Source organism: Uloborus diversus, unplaced genomic scaffold (genome assembly GCF_026930045.1).
Source record: "Uloborus diversus isolate 005 unplaced genomic scaffold, Udiv.v.3.1 scaffold_677, whole genome shotgun sequence".
Classification (NCBI taxonomy): Eukaryota; Metazoa; Arthropoda; class Arachnida; order Araneae; family Uloboridae; genus Uloborus; species Uloborus diversus.
Window position 1 is genome coordinate 27710 of NW_026558876.1, and position 16963 is coordinate 44672.

Here is a 16963-nt window from a genome sequence, read left to right on the forward strand (position 1 = left end):
TTTTCAATAGCAATGAAAAGTATAAATATTTTGCTTTTTTATTTCTGACAACCTATCATTCTTATGTAAGCTTTATGTTTTTATCTAGTCTTCAGCACAGTCACTTAAAATATTGAACTCTCCTTGAGTTTTGGTCACAAATGTTTTAAATTCATGTATTTTTCAATGGAGATTATATCCCTAAATAAAAATGAGAGGCTCTAAGGTCCGTATAAAAAGATATTTTCACTAATTTTCTTTTTTGCTTCAAACTTGCAATATCTTAACTCTGCATTTTATTTTGACCATTTCTGCGATTGGAAGTATGCATTTAGGGCTATTCTTAGTTTAGACAGAGGTCTTGCAGATTAAATGTGGACATACTGTATATATGCATGTTTTGTGAAGAGAGAGTGGTAAGTCACCTTATAGTTTTCATTATAATTTGGCAGTGTATACTTTTTCAGAAACTTTCCCTTAATTTCAGAATCATTTTTTTACTGAGAATATGATTGAGACTGAGATTTCCATGAACTTATTGCTAATTTGGCTTATTTGTTCTCGCATAATATACACAGCTTATATAGAAAGCAAATTAATTTAGATATTTAAAAGCTTTTTTTTATGTCACTGATGAAAAGACAACAAAGTAAAACAATCATTTGATTTTATTTATATAAAAATTACTCATGAAAAGAAACATTAACTTTTCAGATTAACAATATTTGACAATATACATGAAATAACTTTGATTACTCTAAAATTAAAGTACAAATAATACTTTATGAATTTTAGTTACAATTCATTAAAATTTTATCAAACATAACTTTGTTTCAACAATAAATATGCATTTATGTATGACACTATGAAAATAAATTTCTTTATGCTTTCACCTCATGCAGAAGTCTTACTTTTACAATAACATTATAATTTTTTTCTTAAAGCTCATTGTAAATTCTGCACCAACAAAAAGTTTTTGATTTCAAACGCAGAGTTCAACCAGAACAAGTTTCAAATTACATTTTTAATATGAACTTAGTATGCCATTGAATTTAGTTCTTGCAGCAATTAAAGAAATCCAAAAAGCTTACATGTATTAAGTACTACAAATGGAATGTTGATAAGTATTACAGAAGCTAAAATACAATTAAAATTACATAAAAAAAAGAACATTTAAAGGAATTTCATATTTAAATACACATTACAAGTATGAAAAGTCAAAATACTGATTTTATTTCACACACAATTAAAATCATTTGTTCGTAATATGCGTTACACTATAATTCCTATGAAGTGAATATGGAAAAAGGTTATTTCCAAAAAATTTTACCCTCGGGGTTTTTTATTGTTATTCAGTAGCAAAATATGTACTAAAAACTAATTAAAAAATTTCATTGCAGCTCACTGCTAACATGAACCAGTTTTTGATAAGTAATTCAATTTTGAAAGAAAATATTTTGGCACATAGAAATGGAAGAAAATTTAAGCCTTTGAATCCTATAGAAAAAAAAAATGAAGAAAAAATGGGTATAATTTTTATTGCAATAATAAAAATATTTTTAGTTGATTTAAAAGCGATTGATTTCAATTAAAAATATTTTTAAATTAATGTTTAAAAAAAACCTTTAATTAATTTATTTATTTTTTAAAGCTGTAATACTGGAGAATTCTTTCAAACTGAGTTAATTATTAAAAACTGGTCTCATATGTCAACAAAAAATAAGGAAAAAGTATGTACACATATCAATTTTTTCTTTACAAATCACAAGATTAGCATTAGATTAAAGTAATCAAATTGTTGGCACAATCTTTAGCTAAGACAAGAATTTTAAATTTTACAGCTAAACTATAGACAGCAAAAGGAAAGCAGTAATTACGTTCCAAAAAGTTAAATACTTATGACTGGGCAAGTAAATTCTGTCAGTGCTTCAATCTTTTTCAACTAGTGCCAATTATATGTCAAGAAATAGGTTTTTGAATCAACTTCAACTTTTTTTCCATTAACATGCATTTATTTATTAATCACAATAACCAAATGTAAAAGCAAACTTACAAAATATCAGACTGAACCAAGGCTTTCAACAGTTGTGGACATTAAAAAAGTAGTTGGTCTTTCAATGAATGAAATAGGTTAAAAATCACTTATATGACACTCACTGAGAAATCCTTATTCGACTAATTATTATTACTGTAAAAGTTGGACATAATTGGAAGGGAAAAGTCCTATTTGACCTCTGCATTCTCCCCTCCACCAACCTTCATCAATCTGAAAATATAAATAAATATTTTTTAAATCATAACAAAATATTAAAAATCACTTTCATATTAAGCAAGCAAATGGTTCAAGTGCAAACTATTCTTCAAGCTAGGAAAACAAAAGAGATATTGACTGAGCTTTCTAAATATCTATCAATACAGTAGAATAGTCTTTTTTTTAAAACTATTTTTTAATTTAAAAAGGAATTTAACTGTTTCAAAAGTAAGCACTGAAAAAAAACTTTTCAAAATGTAGAATAAAAACATATTAAACATAATTTTAGAATAATTTGATATTAAGTATTTGAATTGTATTATTCATGGATGAAATTAGGGTGGTCAGACCAGTAAATGAACAATTTGATCGTTCATTTTTTTTTTTTTTCAATAAGGTTTCCCCCTTCGGTAATTGGCAACAATAACTACCCTCTTTTCCATTCCAAAGAGTAAAAGAAAAAGTTTTGAAAAGTGATGAAAAAAGTAAATCAGAAAGCAAAATAAAATCAAGGTTGCACAGTAGAATCTTGAAACTCTAAGGTTTCGGCATGACAGGGTTTGGGGTGCTTCATTGACATTTTGAGGTACATCTTAAATATCTAAAATTGTGCTTTTTATTAAAATCTGAAACTCTCAAGCTTCCGCAATTGAAAAAATTATACAATAACACAATGCCAAGTGGCATGAAATATTCATTTATTAGAGATGGATTAAGATATGTTTTAGAATTAATAACTTGATACAAAAACAACTTGAAATTAACATTGTTTTCCCACAACCAACAGTCTTTTGGAAGATTTAATTGCAATGTAAAAGGGAGGTGCACAACTTGACATTGTTCTAGTTGCATGTGCAAAATTTTAAGCTTCTTGGGCTTTTGTGTTATGCAAGATACATACACATGCACGCACATACATTCAAACATCACTAAGGAACTTACATTTTTTGTTTGCCTACTAGTTTACAAGTTGAAACAATATTATTGTAAGTATGCTCCATAGCATGGTATGATTCACGAGTGGTTTACAGAATTTTGTTGTGTCCGTAGGAGCACAACAGATGCAGAAAGTTTTGGACGTCCGATTGAAGTTACGAACGAAGAAATGCAAAATCCATGATATTGTGCTAAAAGACTGCCGTGTGAAAGTGGGTGAGATAGTAATATGAATAAAACATATCATCTGAACGTGTATGCAACATTCTGGACAAACATTTGCGTATGAAAAAGTTATCAGCAAGATGGCTGCTATGTTTGCTGACAGTCGATCAAAAACAGAATCGTGTAACAATGTCATATAGTGTTTAGACAAATGCCAGCGTAATCCAAGTGAGTTTTTGCGATTTTATGTCACAATGCATGAAACTTGGATACATTACTACACACCAGAAATGAAAGAACAGTCAAAATAGTGCACTCCTGCGAAAACTGCTCCGAAAAAGGCAAAAACAGTTCCATTGGATGGGTTATGGCCTCAATTTTCTGAGGTTCAAAGGGCATAATCCACATTGACTATCTTAAAAGAGGAAAAATAATCACGGGACAGTATTATGCTAATTTATTAGATAGTTTTAATGCTAAATTAAGAGAAAAACGACCCCATTTATCCAAGAACAAAGTGCTGTGCTGTCACAATAATGCGCTAGCTCACACATCTGCAATTGCAACCATGAAATTGCTTGAATTAAGCTATGAATTAGTGCCTCATCCACCATACTCCATTCTGATGACATTCAGACACCTTTTTTTTTTTTTTGAAAAGTTTATAAAAGTTAGACAAAGTGTATAGCTGTGAAAGGAGATTATGTTGAAAAATAAACTGCATTTTGGGATTTATATTGATTTTTTCATTTAAAAGTCATAAACTTATCAAATCCCTCTCGTAAATACATACAGAAATACGCAGGCAAAAAGTAGTCAAAATTCCTTTAAGCGTTATTCAAATTAAATTTCAACGATAAGTCTTTCATGAAGACAATACTTCAACTTTGTACAAAGAAGTTAAAGGGGCAAGTCTTTAGGTCACCCAAAAATGTAAAATTTCAATCACTAATAATTTGTTGTCTAATCTGAGCAATCATTAGTCCCAATCAGCACAGACTTTTGAGACTCTACAAACGATATAAAAGGAATGCATTATATGGGGGAAGAATCCTCAATGAAACTTAAGTTTAAAACAAAAGGCCCACATGGCTAGAAAATTTCATGATTAACACCCAACATAACATTAACATGTCTTAACTTGTCATTGTAACCCAATAAATTAACAAGTTATACATGCTTATTTACTGAGTTACTACACCACTTTTTATTCAAACCCAGACCCCGAAGAGGTTTTTTGGGGGGAAAAAGTAGGAAATAAGGAATTAAAAATTAAAAAAAGTAGGAAAATTAGGAAAAAAATCACTTAAAAAAGTAGGAAAAATAGGAAGAGATAAGAATAAACAGATTTTGTGTAAACTTTATTTCTAATGTAAAATAAACTAACAGTATTTTTGATTTAAAACTGTCCCAAAAATAAACTAACAGTACTTTTGAATTATTAAAGGGATTTAATGAAAGACCGAGTCAAATAACAAAACGAAAGAAACAAACTGACAATTTTCAATATGAAAAATAAACTAGTGGAAACAAAGGTACTAAATACAAAAATATGAAAATAAAATCCAAACAAAGAAACACCTTTCAACAATACAATAATAAAAATTTCAAGAAGAAAAGAATAAAATGCAATATAGCGATCGAAATAATAATAATGATAATAATAAATAAAAATAATAATAATAAAACTCATATTTTGGTGCAATAAAACCATTTTTGTTAAAGATTTGTTTTGTCAAAAACGAAAAGATTCCTTCAAGAGCATCCATTTATCATTTGAAAATACTAACACTTTCAGTTCCTGTTGTCATAAACTATGATACAAAAAGCAAAGCAAATATTAAATTAGTTTTGGTTGAAAATAATCAGCAACTGACATGCGGTTTTGCATAAGCAGGGGCAGATGTTTGAGTTTGAAAAAAAAGGAAATAGACTATAAGTGCAGAACTAAAATAAATTTGTTCTTAAATATGGGACATAAAATTCATAATAAAATAATTAAACTAAATAAATAACGAAATAAGTAAACTAAAGAGTTTATATTATGTTATATATTTTTAGTATACAAGAAAATTTTTCTTTCACGAACGTCATTTAGGGGGGTCAGTGAGAAAAATTTCTCCCTTCCCTGGCTTTAGAAAAATAATGCTTAACTATAAGTTTGTGTGGTTTTTATCGTTTTCAGACAAAATTTGCATTCAGAACACATACTTCGCAAGCCATCCCCGGTGGAAAAATCAAAATGACGGGCCAGTTTTAATTTTTAACAAGCAATAAAAACGAATATTGTTTTATTGGTTTGATGATTTTTTACCTCCTTCTTCCAAAATTTTTGTCACGGAAAAAAAAGGGATAATCATGCATGGTAAACAATTCATTTCTCACCATACAACAAAAATATTCATCCGGAAATTGTTCACGAAATTGAGAGTGATGGGGGGAGGGGGGAGCAACTCCTCGATATTGATGATATATCAGATTAAGAAATATCTATTAAAAAGAAAAAGAAATACAGTACATATTTGCTTGTGGCTCTATCCTCCCCCCCCCCCCACACACAACTTTAAAAAATCTGAAGAAATAAAAACGGTATCTTGCATTTAAATTGATTTCCGATTTTTCTCCAAAAATCAGAAACGTTTTGCCCACCTAGGTTTTGCCGAGTTTTTTTTTTTTTTTTTTTTTTGCAAATACATTCTTTGCAAAGAAAGAAACTGAAATTTTATAAATTTTATAATCATGTTTCCTATTTAGAATGAACAATAATCATATTTATGTATGAAAAAAGTTAGTTTCTGCGATTATTTTTGAAGTGTTCCGTTTTTGCGATGTCGCTTTTATTTTGTACTAACATCAAGAAAATATGTACTGTGTACAGGTTTTTCAATTTTTGCTTCCTTACGTTCCTTTTAAGGTTTTACATTGCCTTTCTGTTTAAATAGAGCTCCATTTCCCTTGTAATCTATACAAAAAATTGGTGAATAGGAAATTCGGCTTTTCCCGCACTTCTTTTACACTCGGCCGTTTATTTTAATTAAAGCTTCTAATTAACGGGTAAGTAATATATAATTGCATTAGAATGTGTCGGTATCCACTTCTTTATTGTTTCGTTAAAACAGTAGGACTGAAGTCGGAGCGATAAAAAGAAAAGTCGATCATTATCGGAGCAATGGTAAAAAAGTCACTTGAGAAAATTTAACTTTTAAACACGCAGACGCCGCGGCGCTCCTTAAAGAAATTACCGTAGTCAGTCAATGTCAGTTTAGGAATGTCAATGTAGTCAGTTCAGGAACCGCTTGTTTCTTTTGTTTTTCAAATTTGAAACATGCAGAAAATTATGGGGGCGGCATGGTAAAAATAATAATCAATGCACAATTAGAAGTGCTATACTAAAGAAAGAAAAAGTAGGAAAAAAAAGGAAAAAGTAGGAAAATAAGGACAGTGCTCTAAAAAATAGGAAAAAGTAGGGAGGTCTGCTCTTCGGGGTCTGCAAACCTCCAAAAAACTTCAACATGAACCTTAAAAATTCATTCAGTTTCTAAAAAAGTAATAACATATATTAATAAAAATATTTGAAATGTTGTACTAAATTTTAATGGTTATGAATTTCTGAAAATAAATTGAGCCTAAGTGTTCATTTATTGGTCAAACCATTTAATATCTAAATTATACAAGAAAAATATTTCAAGGAGTGAAAAAATGATGGTTTTGATGGAGACATACACATATATATTTTTCATTTACATTTATTCAATGGAGATTATAAGTTTTTTTAAATTTTTCACAGAAATCATTATTGTCATGAAACAAAAATGCACACAGGAATAGTAAAATTGGATTTTCTTGACATAAGAGTCTAATAGAAAAAAACATATTGCATGTCTCTTATAAGCTCCAAGCTTATAGCTTTTTGTCTGAGTCACATTTTGCCCCCCCTCCCCTTTTTTGTTGTTGTTGTTGACTGACTTTTATCATGCAGACTCTAAATTTGGCATCACATTTTGGTGCCAAATTTGTCAAGATGTGGCCAATTTATGGTGTCGTATAACTCTAATGGTGTCGTATAACTCTAATGATTTCGTTTTGAGTTAAAGTTTTACCTTCCTTGCACTAAAAGTACAATTTCAGCAAGTATTTGTATGAACGTTTGTTTCTTTTATATTGGTTAAAATTTATCATCAAAGAAACTAAATACTGCATGACAGATGGAAGGCAAAAATTTGACAAATGGAGTTGAACATGGATTTGGGTTGCTCTTTAGATTCTCAATATACCAATTGTGCAGATGAGAGAAAAAAAAGCTAAAATATATTGCAAAGAGGGTACAAAAATTGTCAAGTAACCGAAATTAGTGCCAAATGTTTTACAAAACTTTAGATTACTCTGAACTATGTTAGGATATCACTTACATTTTAACCACAACATATGTACATGTAAAATTTAAAACTTAATTATAAAAGTATCAAAATGAGTAACAACTTTTATACAAATTTTATCAAATGACAATAATTTAAAAAGCTACTCACCATTTCAATATTGATTATTATATCATCTGGATCAAACGATATTTCATCACTGTCAGCTAATGAAGGGAGAAAAAAAACTCAATATATTTTTTTAAAGGTAAAGTAACAAACTGCAATACTTAGTGCAATGTAAGGTATGAATTTTAAATTATAATAACTTAATAACACAGTATTATAATTATTATTACAAATTATCTTTTAATTTTGAAGCAATTAAAATGATTAAAAAATAGCTTAACCTAATGCTATTGGTAAATTGTAATTTTGTCTTGGTAAAAAGTCGAATGCTTTCGCAGAGTGGAAACAGAAATTATGACTAAGAGAAGTAATTTTAATTCAAAAAGATTCCATATTTTCTGAAAAATCTTTTTTCTTTTAATATCACCACTTAGACTTACAAGTCAACAAATAAATTTTAAATACAAACTTTTCTTACCACCTCCCGTGTTACAACTTTGAAAAGAGTAATGAGGCTTTTAAATTTATGAAAATGTTGGGAGGAAAAAAATACATTAAAACACTGCACAGCGCCGTCACTGACAAAATGTCTTTCAATTTCTAAAATTCAAATTCATAGAAGCTGGATTAGTATATATTAAATTATTGATAAGAAAAAAATAAACAGCAATAAAAACAAGTAGTTGGTTATAAGAAAATAAATAGCAAAGTAAATTTTAAATGGCACAAAATGTATTGAAGAAAAACCAGTAAATTATAATTCAAGTTTTGAAGGAAAATGTTGTTACAAATAAAAACATTTGCTTGCAACAACATTTTTTCATACATATTTAATATGTATTAAAAATAAACTTACCAGCTTGATAATCATAAAGAGCTACAGCAGATAAACCAGAGCCTTCAGGCACTTCATATAGTTCTTCTTCAACTTGTTCTAAAGTTTCATATGCTACAAAAAATGAATGCATTAATATTCGATTGTTAAATACATAATTTATTGTTTTATCTCTCTGGGGAAAAAAGTTTCGTTTTTTTTCTCTAGTGCATACTGCTTTGAATTGGCAAAAAACAGTTCACCTGCTCTTTTCTGTGGATTTGCATTTTTTTTTTTGGATATGTGCATGTTTTTCTGGATTTTCTTTATGAATTATGTGGGTGAAGCAGCTGTTCAATTTTTTTATTTTCAAATAACCTTTGTGTAAAAAATAAAAAACCAGAACATATTTTCTTTTTAGTTAAAATCAGACATATATACTTCACCTGAAAGAACTAATGAATAAATTTCAACGTTTAATTTATTTTAGGTTAAGTACTGGGAGGAGGGGGGGTATCGTAGGCATGGATATTCAGTTTCTGTTTTTCTTTTTGCTTCAAACCAAGAAAAAGCACTTCTTTTCAGAACAGTTTTAACCAATTGCCCCACCCCTCTAAACCCCCTAAAACTAACTAACCCCCTCTTCCCTTTGAAAAATTTGAAATGACGGGCCTGCACGTTGTGAGTCTTGAGTCATTTTAGCAAAAGAGAAATATATGTTAAACATTAAAACAGATGTGTAATAGCTTTATGTCAGCTTAAGAATTTTTGAATAAAATAATATAACTTTTACTTTTAAATGGTATTTTAAGGTTTCTTGCACGAATTCACATGATCCACAATGTGCCCCAAGTTTTTTCTATTCATTTCGGGAACAACTAAGTGTATATTTCATACTATTGAAATGAAGTAAATTATTTTTTGAAAAAAATATAAATCATTGAAAAATGCGATTTTTTTTTTCTCAACTTGAGGTGCGCTTGCACAATTTCAAAAATAACTTCAAATTTTTTAAATTATTTTCCCTGTTATTAGGATGCTAATGAGCAAATTTTCCATGCTATTAGAAATTGATTATAAAAAAAAAGTGTTTTTTGACCCACCCTATAATACCAGCAGTGTACATAAAAGATTGAACTACTATTTCTTTGCTTTTAAACAGCATAATGACTTAAATGAAAAATGATCAAATGTTATGTGCTACAATATGATTAAAGTGAAAAACCAATGTAAATAATGCAAATTCTAAAGAAAATACAGCATATAGCTATTTCAAGGCTCCAATTGCTGTTCATCTTTCAAAAAACTCACCACACAAAAGAGAGTCATCAACAGAACAGAACGTAGTACCAGGAACGAACGTACCAGGTGGATATGGGGGGGGTCAACCAATTATTATATATTATTTATTAATGGGTCAACCAATGGAAATTCACGCACCACAAAATTTTTGAGAACACAAATTCTTGACACATCACCACAGCCCTGCACAAACTCTTGACCCAGGAGCGTGCACATAAATTTTGGGGCCTGTCACAAGTGACTTTTACAAGCCCCCTATTGCAGCGTTTATCCCCTCTAGGTCCCTACATATATTTCACCCCTCACTTTAAAAATCTCAAGCCCTTTCAAGCTCAGGCTCGGGCTAACCAGGTGCCCCCCCCCCTTGACCACAGCATAAATGTTTGAGAATTTGTGCTTTATTTACGTTTGATATTCACTTTAAAGTATGTGCCTACCTTTAAAATCCTCATTTCGATGAAACTTTTCAAAATAAGTTTTATTTGCTCATTTGATAAGATATATCTTTAGAATTTCAAAAATGTTTTACTTTAAACCCTGCAATTATTAGAAATAGAGTTGCGGCTCCAGACATGCAGCGGAAGGGAAATTTTTGTATCCCAAAGTGAGCGTTACGTGAGCCACTAAAATGTAATCAGTGCATTAGAGCAACCATTCTATAATCTCCAAACACTATTCTGACACAATTTCTTATTTAAATGTCAAGTTAAATTGATTTTTGTATTATTTTTATCTATTTGAACTAATTTTGTTACTCAAGATTAAAAACTTGAATTGCAATTTCTAAAAAACTGCGATTTTAGTTTTTTTTTTTTTTTTTTTACGAAAAATCTGATTTCTAAAAACATTGTCGAGATATTGATACTAAATTTGGTCTGTATATTCAGCTCATTTTGCGCTGTGTTACGAAGCACCAAATAGCTTGTATTTATGTATTTACTAATTTTATGGTTTTTTTATTTGAAAATTTGTAAATTTTATTTGAAAAATTCATATTGTGTACATAACAGTTGTCCTATATCATCAAGTTTTCAAAATATTATCAATCTTTTGCTTCACAACACAGGTAAGTGTTGTAGTAACATATTGTTGGAATTAAAGTTGAAACAAAATGATTAGAATTCATTAGAGAAGGTTTAGCGTAAGTATTAATATTCACTATAATTTTAATAATTTTCAAAAGTGGAGAAAAATTCCATGAAAGTAGGACTTAATTTCATTGTTTTATTTCGTATTCTAACTAATAACATGTATGTTAAACAAAAAAAAATTTATTTTCAAAAAAAAAAAGCTCCAAAAAGGTAGGCACATGCCTTAAGCAAAATAAGATTTTTTTTAAACTATGTTTTTACAATAACCAATTTATCAACCTGAACTTAAATTCATTGCTATAATAATATAAGTATACTTGGAATGGAAAAGATATTTAAACACTTTATAAGTTAATAAAAATTAAAATCTCACCCGGTTCTGAATAACTTTGAGGTGGTTTAAATAATTCAGCTTCTAAATCTTCATTTTGCTCCAAAAACGTTGGCTCTTGAATCCTTTTATTAGTTGATTTTGCTTCTATTGGCTCATCCTAATAGCAACAAATAAGTTAAATAAATAATAAGTAAATAAATTGACACATCTACGATTCTTATAACAAGAAAATTAAACATAAAAGGTCTGAAGCTGATTTGAGTGCTTTTGATAAAACCTGTACAATTTGGAGTATTTTATTTAGTATATTATAAAACGCACATAACTGCATCATAAGTCTAGTAATGCTTCTTACATAAAAGCATTTTAAGAAACAATTGAAAAACAGTAATCCCTCTTTTCACGCAGGACAATGCTCCACAGAAATGCAATCTAAATCAAAATTGCATAAATTACGACTTAGCAGTAGTGTTAAGAGAGGGATTGAGTTCCATGGATAAAAAATTACTGTTGCGTTGTGGCTTATTCCCCATGATCTAGTTGATGCTAGACCAGGTCCAAGAGTTTATAAATCGATAAGAAGTCGTACACTAAAAGCGTATTGGTCGATAGATCTTTATATGTCAATCCCAAACACGCAAGAAGGTGGGAAGGAGAGGCCTCAGCTGAATCACATTTAGTGCAAGTCAAAAGCTTTTCTCTCCTCTGGTAAAAATAAGGTTCTTATTATGCCCACTCAAGTCTACTGATCTGGACCTGGATGATTCTATTCATGTCAAGAGCAAGGACGCTGCCTGGGGATATTTCAGAATACCAGGAGTGAAGTGGAGGCGTCTTAAACTCTGAACTGATCTCGGATGATAAAAAAATTCTTTCAAGATATTCCTCAGATGAAAAAATTACTCCATTCTAGTAATTACAATCATCTTAATAATGTGTTATTATATTGACACATGTGCCTGGCATGCATAAAGAAAACTTGATTAAACCCAAACTAGCTTTGTAATAACAACGATAAATTTTTTTAAAAAACCCCCGACTGAGTCGCAACCGTAGAATCAAGAGGGAAAATTGAAAATCCTTTTAAAAGCCTTATATTATTAAAAATCAATGTCAATTATTTTATTTGCTATTAAATAGAAACTGGCAACATATAAAAATTTTAAATCATTGTGTTTTATTTCCTTGTCGGCCAACAATGAATTTGTTCATCAATCGCGTGAATAAAAGCTTAAACGTTATTAAAATCTGCTTTAAAAAAACCTTATGATTCGAATTCTATGAAAAATGAAAAATCCAAGCACATTCTATCAGACGCGGAAAAGTCCATTTATCTAGAATTTTCAGTTTTTACTTTTGGAAAATAAATCAATCCACCCCATAAAAAATCATTTTTCAATCGATCATTGATTTTTAATTCTGAAAACTGAGGGGGCAAGGCCCCTATACTTTAGAAAGTGAGGAGGCAGTTGCCCCCTCGCCCCCTTAGGAGCCCCCTATAATAAGATGTGTGTATGTTTGGGAGGCGGTTGGAAAGTTATTTGCAATAAAAAAAATTAAACAAAGAATTGAGGCGAGCGGACGTTAATTAATTGCTTTTTAAAGGGAGGGCCACGTAGTAGTTGATTTACTATCAAGGGAAAAACATTTTAAATGTAGCAACAAATTTAAAATTTTAACAAATTAAAATTTAGATAAATATAATTAGAGTATCAAAGGCTGCTTTAGTGATTTGCTGAAACAAATATTAAAAGTTGAGGAATGAATGGAAGATGCATGTATTTATTGCACATGGTAAAAAATTACACAGATTAAAACATCATAAATGCTTAGTTTTTGAGTTTAAACACTATAAAAAATGTAAAACAATAATTACTTTACATAAAATTAAATAACTAACTTCAAATAATTTAGAGACTACAGGTGATATATATGACTGTTCTGGAGATGAATTTTTAGCAGTAATTGCAGCTTGTAACAATGGTGTCGGGACACCAACAGATGATGTGCGAGCAGATGAAAGCTCTCTGCTTTCTTCAACTTCATTCTCAACTTCTCGGCTTCGTCTTCTTTGATCTTCCTATAATTGAACAAGAACTAACATTAAATCAAAGTAATAACTGTTTGTAGCAAAAAAATATATTTTATGAAATTTATACAATATATACAATGCAGTATAATTATTTAAAAAAAAAATAGTTCTTATTCCTCTGAATGTACATGTGATGGAATTGTTATTGGGAGAGATAAGCTCAAACATACATTTTAGAGGAGATAATTTACAGAACAAAGGATCAGGTATGTCTATAGAAATCCAGGAAAACATAGGTCATTGAAAATGTCCTGCTACTTTTGGATTACAGAAGTTAAGTTGACCATCTCATTTTTCCTCGAAGCGGGACATTTACCAATTTTAGGCACCTGTATGTGCATATCAAAAAGAGTGGCCTTTTAAAAAAATAATAATTTATGACAGACTAAGATAGGAATGAACAAGAATTGGTGTAATTTCTTAATAAACAAATTTGCTTGAATACATGTGGTGCTGATTTCAAGAAAGAATGAATTACTTTGCAGAATTTCCCACAATTTACTTTTAAAATCATCATTGCTATAAGAACTGCAATTTGCAACTGTGCTGTTTTGGAAGTCCACAAATTAGTCATAAGCAAAGAGATGCATTTGACGAGTGTTTTAGGTCTGGGAAAACAAAGTATAATATATAATTATACATGAATTAATTTATGGGTACAAAAATACTTAAACAGCTCCACCCACTGACTTTTGGTTGAAGCACTCAGTATTCTTCTCTGTCATTTCAGAAAACGAGACATTGAGGGGAACGAGACAGGGTACCTGAAAATGGGAGTCCCAATCAAAATGGGACATATGGTCACCTTAGTTATATAGTGAGCGTAACTGGTGAGTTCTAGATCCAAACTTGCTAAATTACAATGATGTATCTGGAGAGCGAGCCCTGCAAGTTCAGATCATGAAGTAATTTAAATGGAACTTCTTGCAGTTCAAAGGGTTGCTAAGAAATAGCAAGCAGATTGAGGTTGCCCCCAAGTAAAGTAAAATTTCAATAAGGAAAAAAAAAGAATTTGAACACCAATTAACATGTTGAATTCTACTCACACATTTAACAAGTTCTTAAATCAAGATTTTAATATAAACATGAATAAAAGTAATTTTTAGAGATCTCTTTCAAATGTACAAAATTAAATTGTTTGTTTTTATTCACCTATAGGGTAAAGTGGTCACAGGTGAGGCTTAACACTTATCTTTCATCTAAAATAACTTAATCTTAAATTACCAGGCAGACATCAGATAAATATTAATTTTACTAAACATGTACTGTTTCCAGTTAACAAGATTAAATACAACTGAGCTTAAATACAATATAAAGATTGATGTAGGGCAAGATTGTATTTCTAAATTATGTGACAAAACTAACATTACTAACTTCATAATGAACAGGAGGCTGAGCCGAGGAGTAATACGATTGATCTGGAGAAGCACTTTTTGTAGTTGTTGCAGCTTGCAATAAAGGGGTAGGTACACCTACAGATGACGTTCGAACTGTAGGGCCAAATAAATGTTCCTCCTCTTCTTCTTCCTCCACCTTCGCTTCTTCCCTCAGGCTTAGTCTTCTTTGTCGTTCCTAAATCATTATCAAATATTTTATCTTATGTGTATGTATATACCAAAGTACTGCAATAGAAGTTAACAAATGAAATAACAGTATGAGAATTATCTAAATATGAAAAAATCAAGTGATGTTTTACCATTTTTTTCTCATATTTGCATTACAATGTGTAATACAGCACTGTGCCTCATTATGTAGAATTGAATAGAGTAACCTTTTGTTGGCTTACCAAACTGATTGGCTTGATGATGACATTAGTGTTAGTACACATGCTTTGTACTTCTTTATAGAATACTGTACATACTTATATTCCTGCTAATACAATGTAGCTGACATATTAAATACTCATGCTTTATGGGAGGTAAAATTGCTTTATTATTAACTCAATACAAAGACTTTCAGGTCACTATTGAAGCAATAACGAATTTAAATAGGTCACCCATTAAATCCGGAGTCTGAACAGGGATCAGTCCCAATAACTGAAGTTCCACTGTATCACATATTCTTCAGTTAATAATAATTCATATGGTAAAAAATGCACAGATAAAGCAGAAAATGCAATTAGTAAATATAAAGGTTTTGAATGTTTTCTCACTTTGGTTTCATTTAAGCAATTTTTGTGTTACTTTCATGCATATTTAATTATTCATAAATTCTTATCCACTGCCTTCAAGTCATTTCTCAGGATCATCAAATGAGAATCAAAATTATACTATACTAGTATTGCCTTATTGAAACTGAAAAGTATGATCAGCATTCACATCAAGCTAGAGAAGGCTTTTAGGAAATCACCCCCCCCCCCCCCCCTCCAAAAAAAATCAGTATGTTTTCATTCACGATTAAATTATTGAATATTTGCATTTTTATGTTTTATATTCAAAAATGCAAAATTTCTATTTAATTTAAAATAGATATCACACATGGCTATTTTGTCACAAACATGGAAAAGTGACTTTTAGAAAATATAGCATAAACATTTCACAACATAACATGACATAAGACTTGAAAATAGTAGCATATTGCACATTATGTTGCAATTGCACATTACGTTAATGTTTATGTAATGCACATTATATCTTTTTTTTTTCATAATGAATACCTCAAACCATGTAAATTTACATGATATTTTACGTCATACAATTAAAAAATGATGAGAAATAACTTAAAGAAAGGTAGTGGAAATAAAAAGTTTAATAAAGAGATTCAAGCTCTTTCCTCTGCTAATTTTTCGAAACTGTATTTCCGTAAATGTAACTTTAAACGATATTCGATTACGCCAGGTTGAGAAGGTCTGCAAACTAACTTTTTTTCAAAATTGAAGTTTTAAAAATGAAATTTTGTCCCTTCCTTGAAGAAATCCTGGATACGTCCTTGACCTGACCTGATAATAATTCCCAACTATGGCGTTGATTCCCATGTATAAACACAATTTCTCACATTACATTTTTTCTCACATTACCTTTTCATCTTTTTCAGCAGCCTCTTTTTCCTTCTGTTCTCTAGCAATTCGTTTGGCACGTTCTTCGTCAGCTCGCTTCTTTGCTTCTTCTTCTTCTGCTTTAGCCATGTTTTCAAAGCGAGCTCTTAAACTACTAGCTTTATTGGACCCTACTGCACATAAAAATATAATTTTCTAATTAGTTTCAACTAGTCAGATCTTGTACAAAATCATTGAGTAGAAATCACTAAATTTAGGCTGAAAAAGAGCAATTTTCACTATTTAACGCTAGAACCGATGGACTTTCGATATATGTATTACTGCAGAGCAGGTCACTTTGATCCCAGATTATAAAGTAAAATATATATTAATTTAGTTAACTGAAACTTTTTTTTAAAGTAATAACCGATAGTAATATATCATTAGCTTTCAGCATCTACATCAAATAATTTGCTTAAAACAACAGAAATCAACTTAATTTTTACAAAATTGTGGTATTTAAAATGTCATAGCCTTGAGT

At 30.0% G+C, this 16963-nt stretch overlaps 1 protein-coding gene across 1 annotated transcript in view; it reads right to left on the reverse strand.

Moving 5' to 3' along the window:
• Positions 1–564: 564 nt before the first annotated feature.
• The window catches only part of LOC129233739 (src substrate protein p85-like), a 44910-nt gene continuing 28511 nt past the window's right edge, over positions 565–16963 (reverse strand). The window contains exons 11-17 of the mRNA XM_054867716.1: positions 16465–16613; positions 14823–15020; positions 13257–13436; positions 11396–11513; positions 8672–8764; positions 7858–7913; positions 565–2245 (exon numbers count right to left, since the gene is read on the reverse strand). Of these exons, the coding sequence (XP_054723691.1) occupies positions 2165–2245; positions 7858–7913; positions 8672–8764; positions 11396–11513; positions 13257–13436; positions 14823–15020; positions 16465–16613 (875 nt within the window). The 3' untranslated portion in view covers positions 565–2164. The remainder of the gene's footprint in view (positions 2246–7857; positions 7914–8671; positions 8765–11395; positions 11514–13256; positions 13437–14822; positions 15021–16464; positions 16614–16963) is intronic.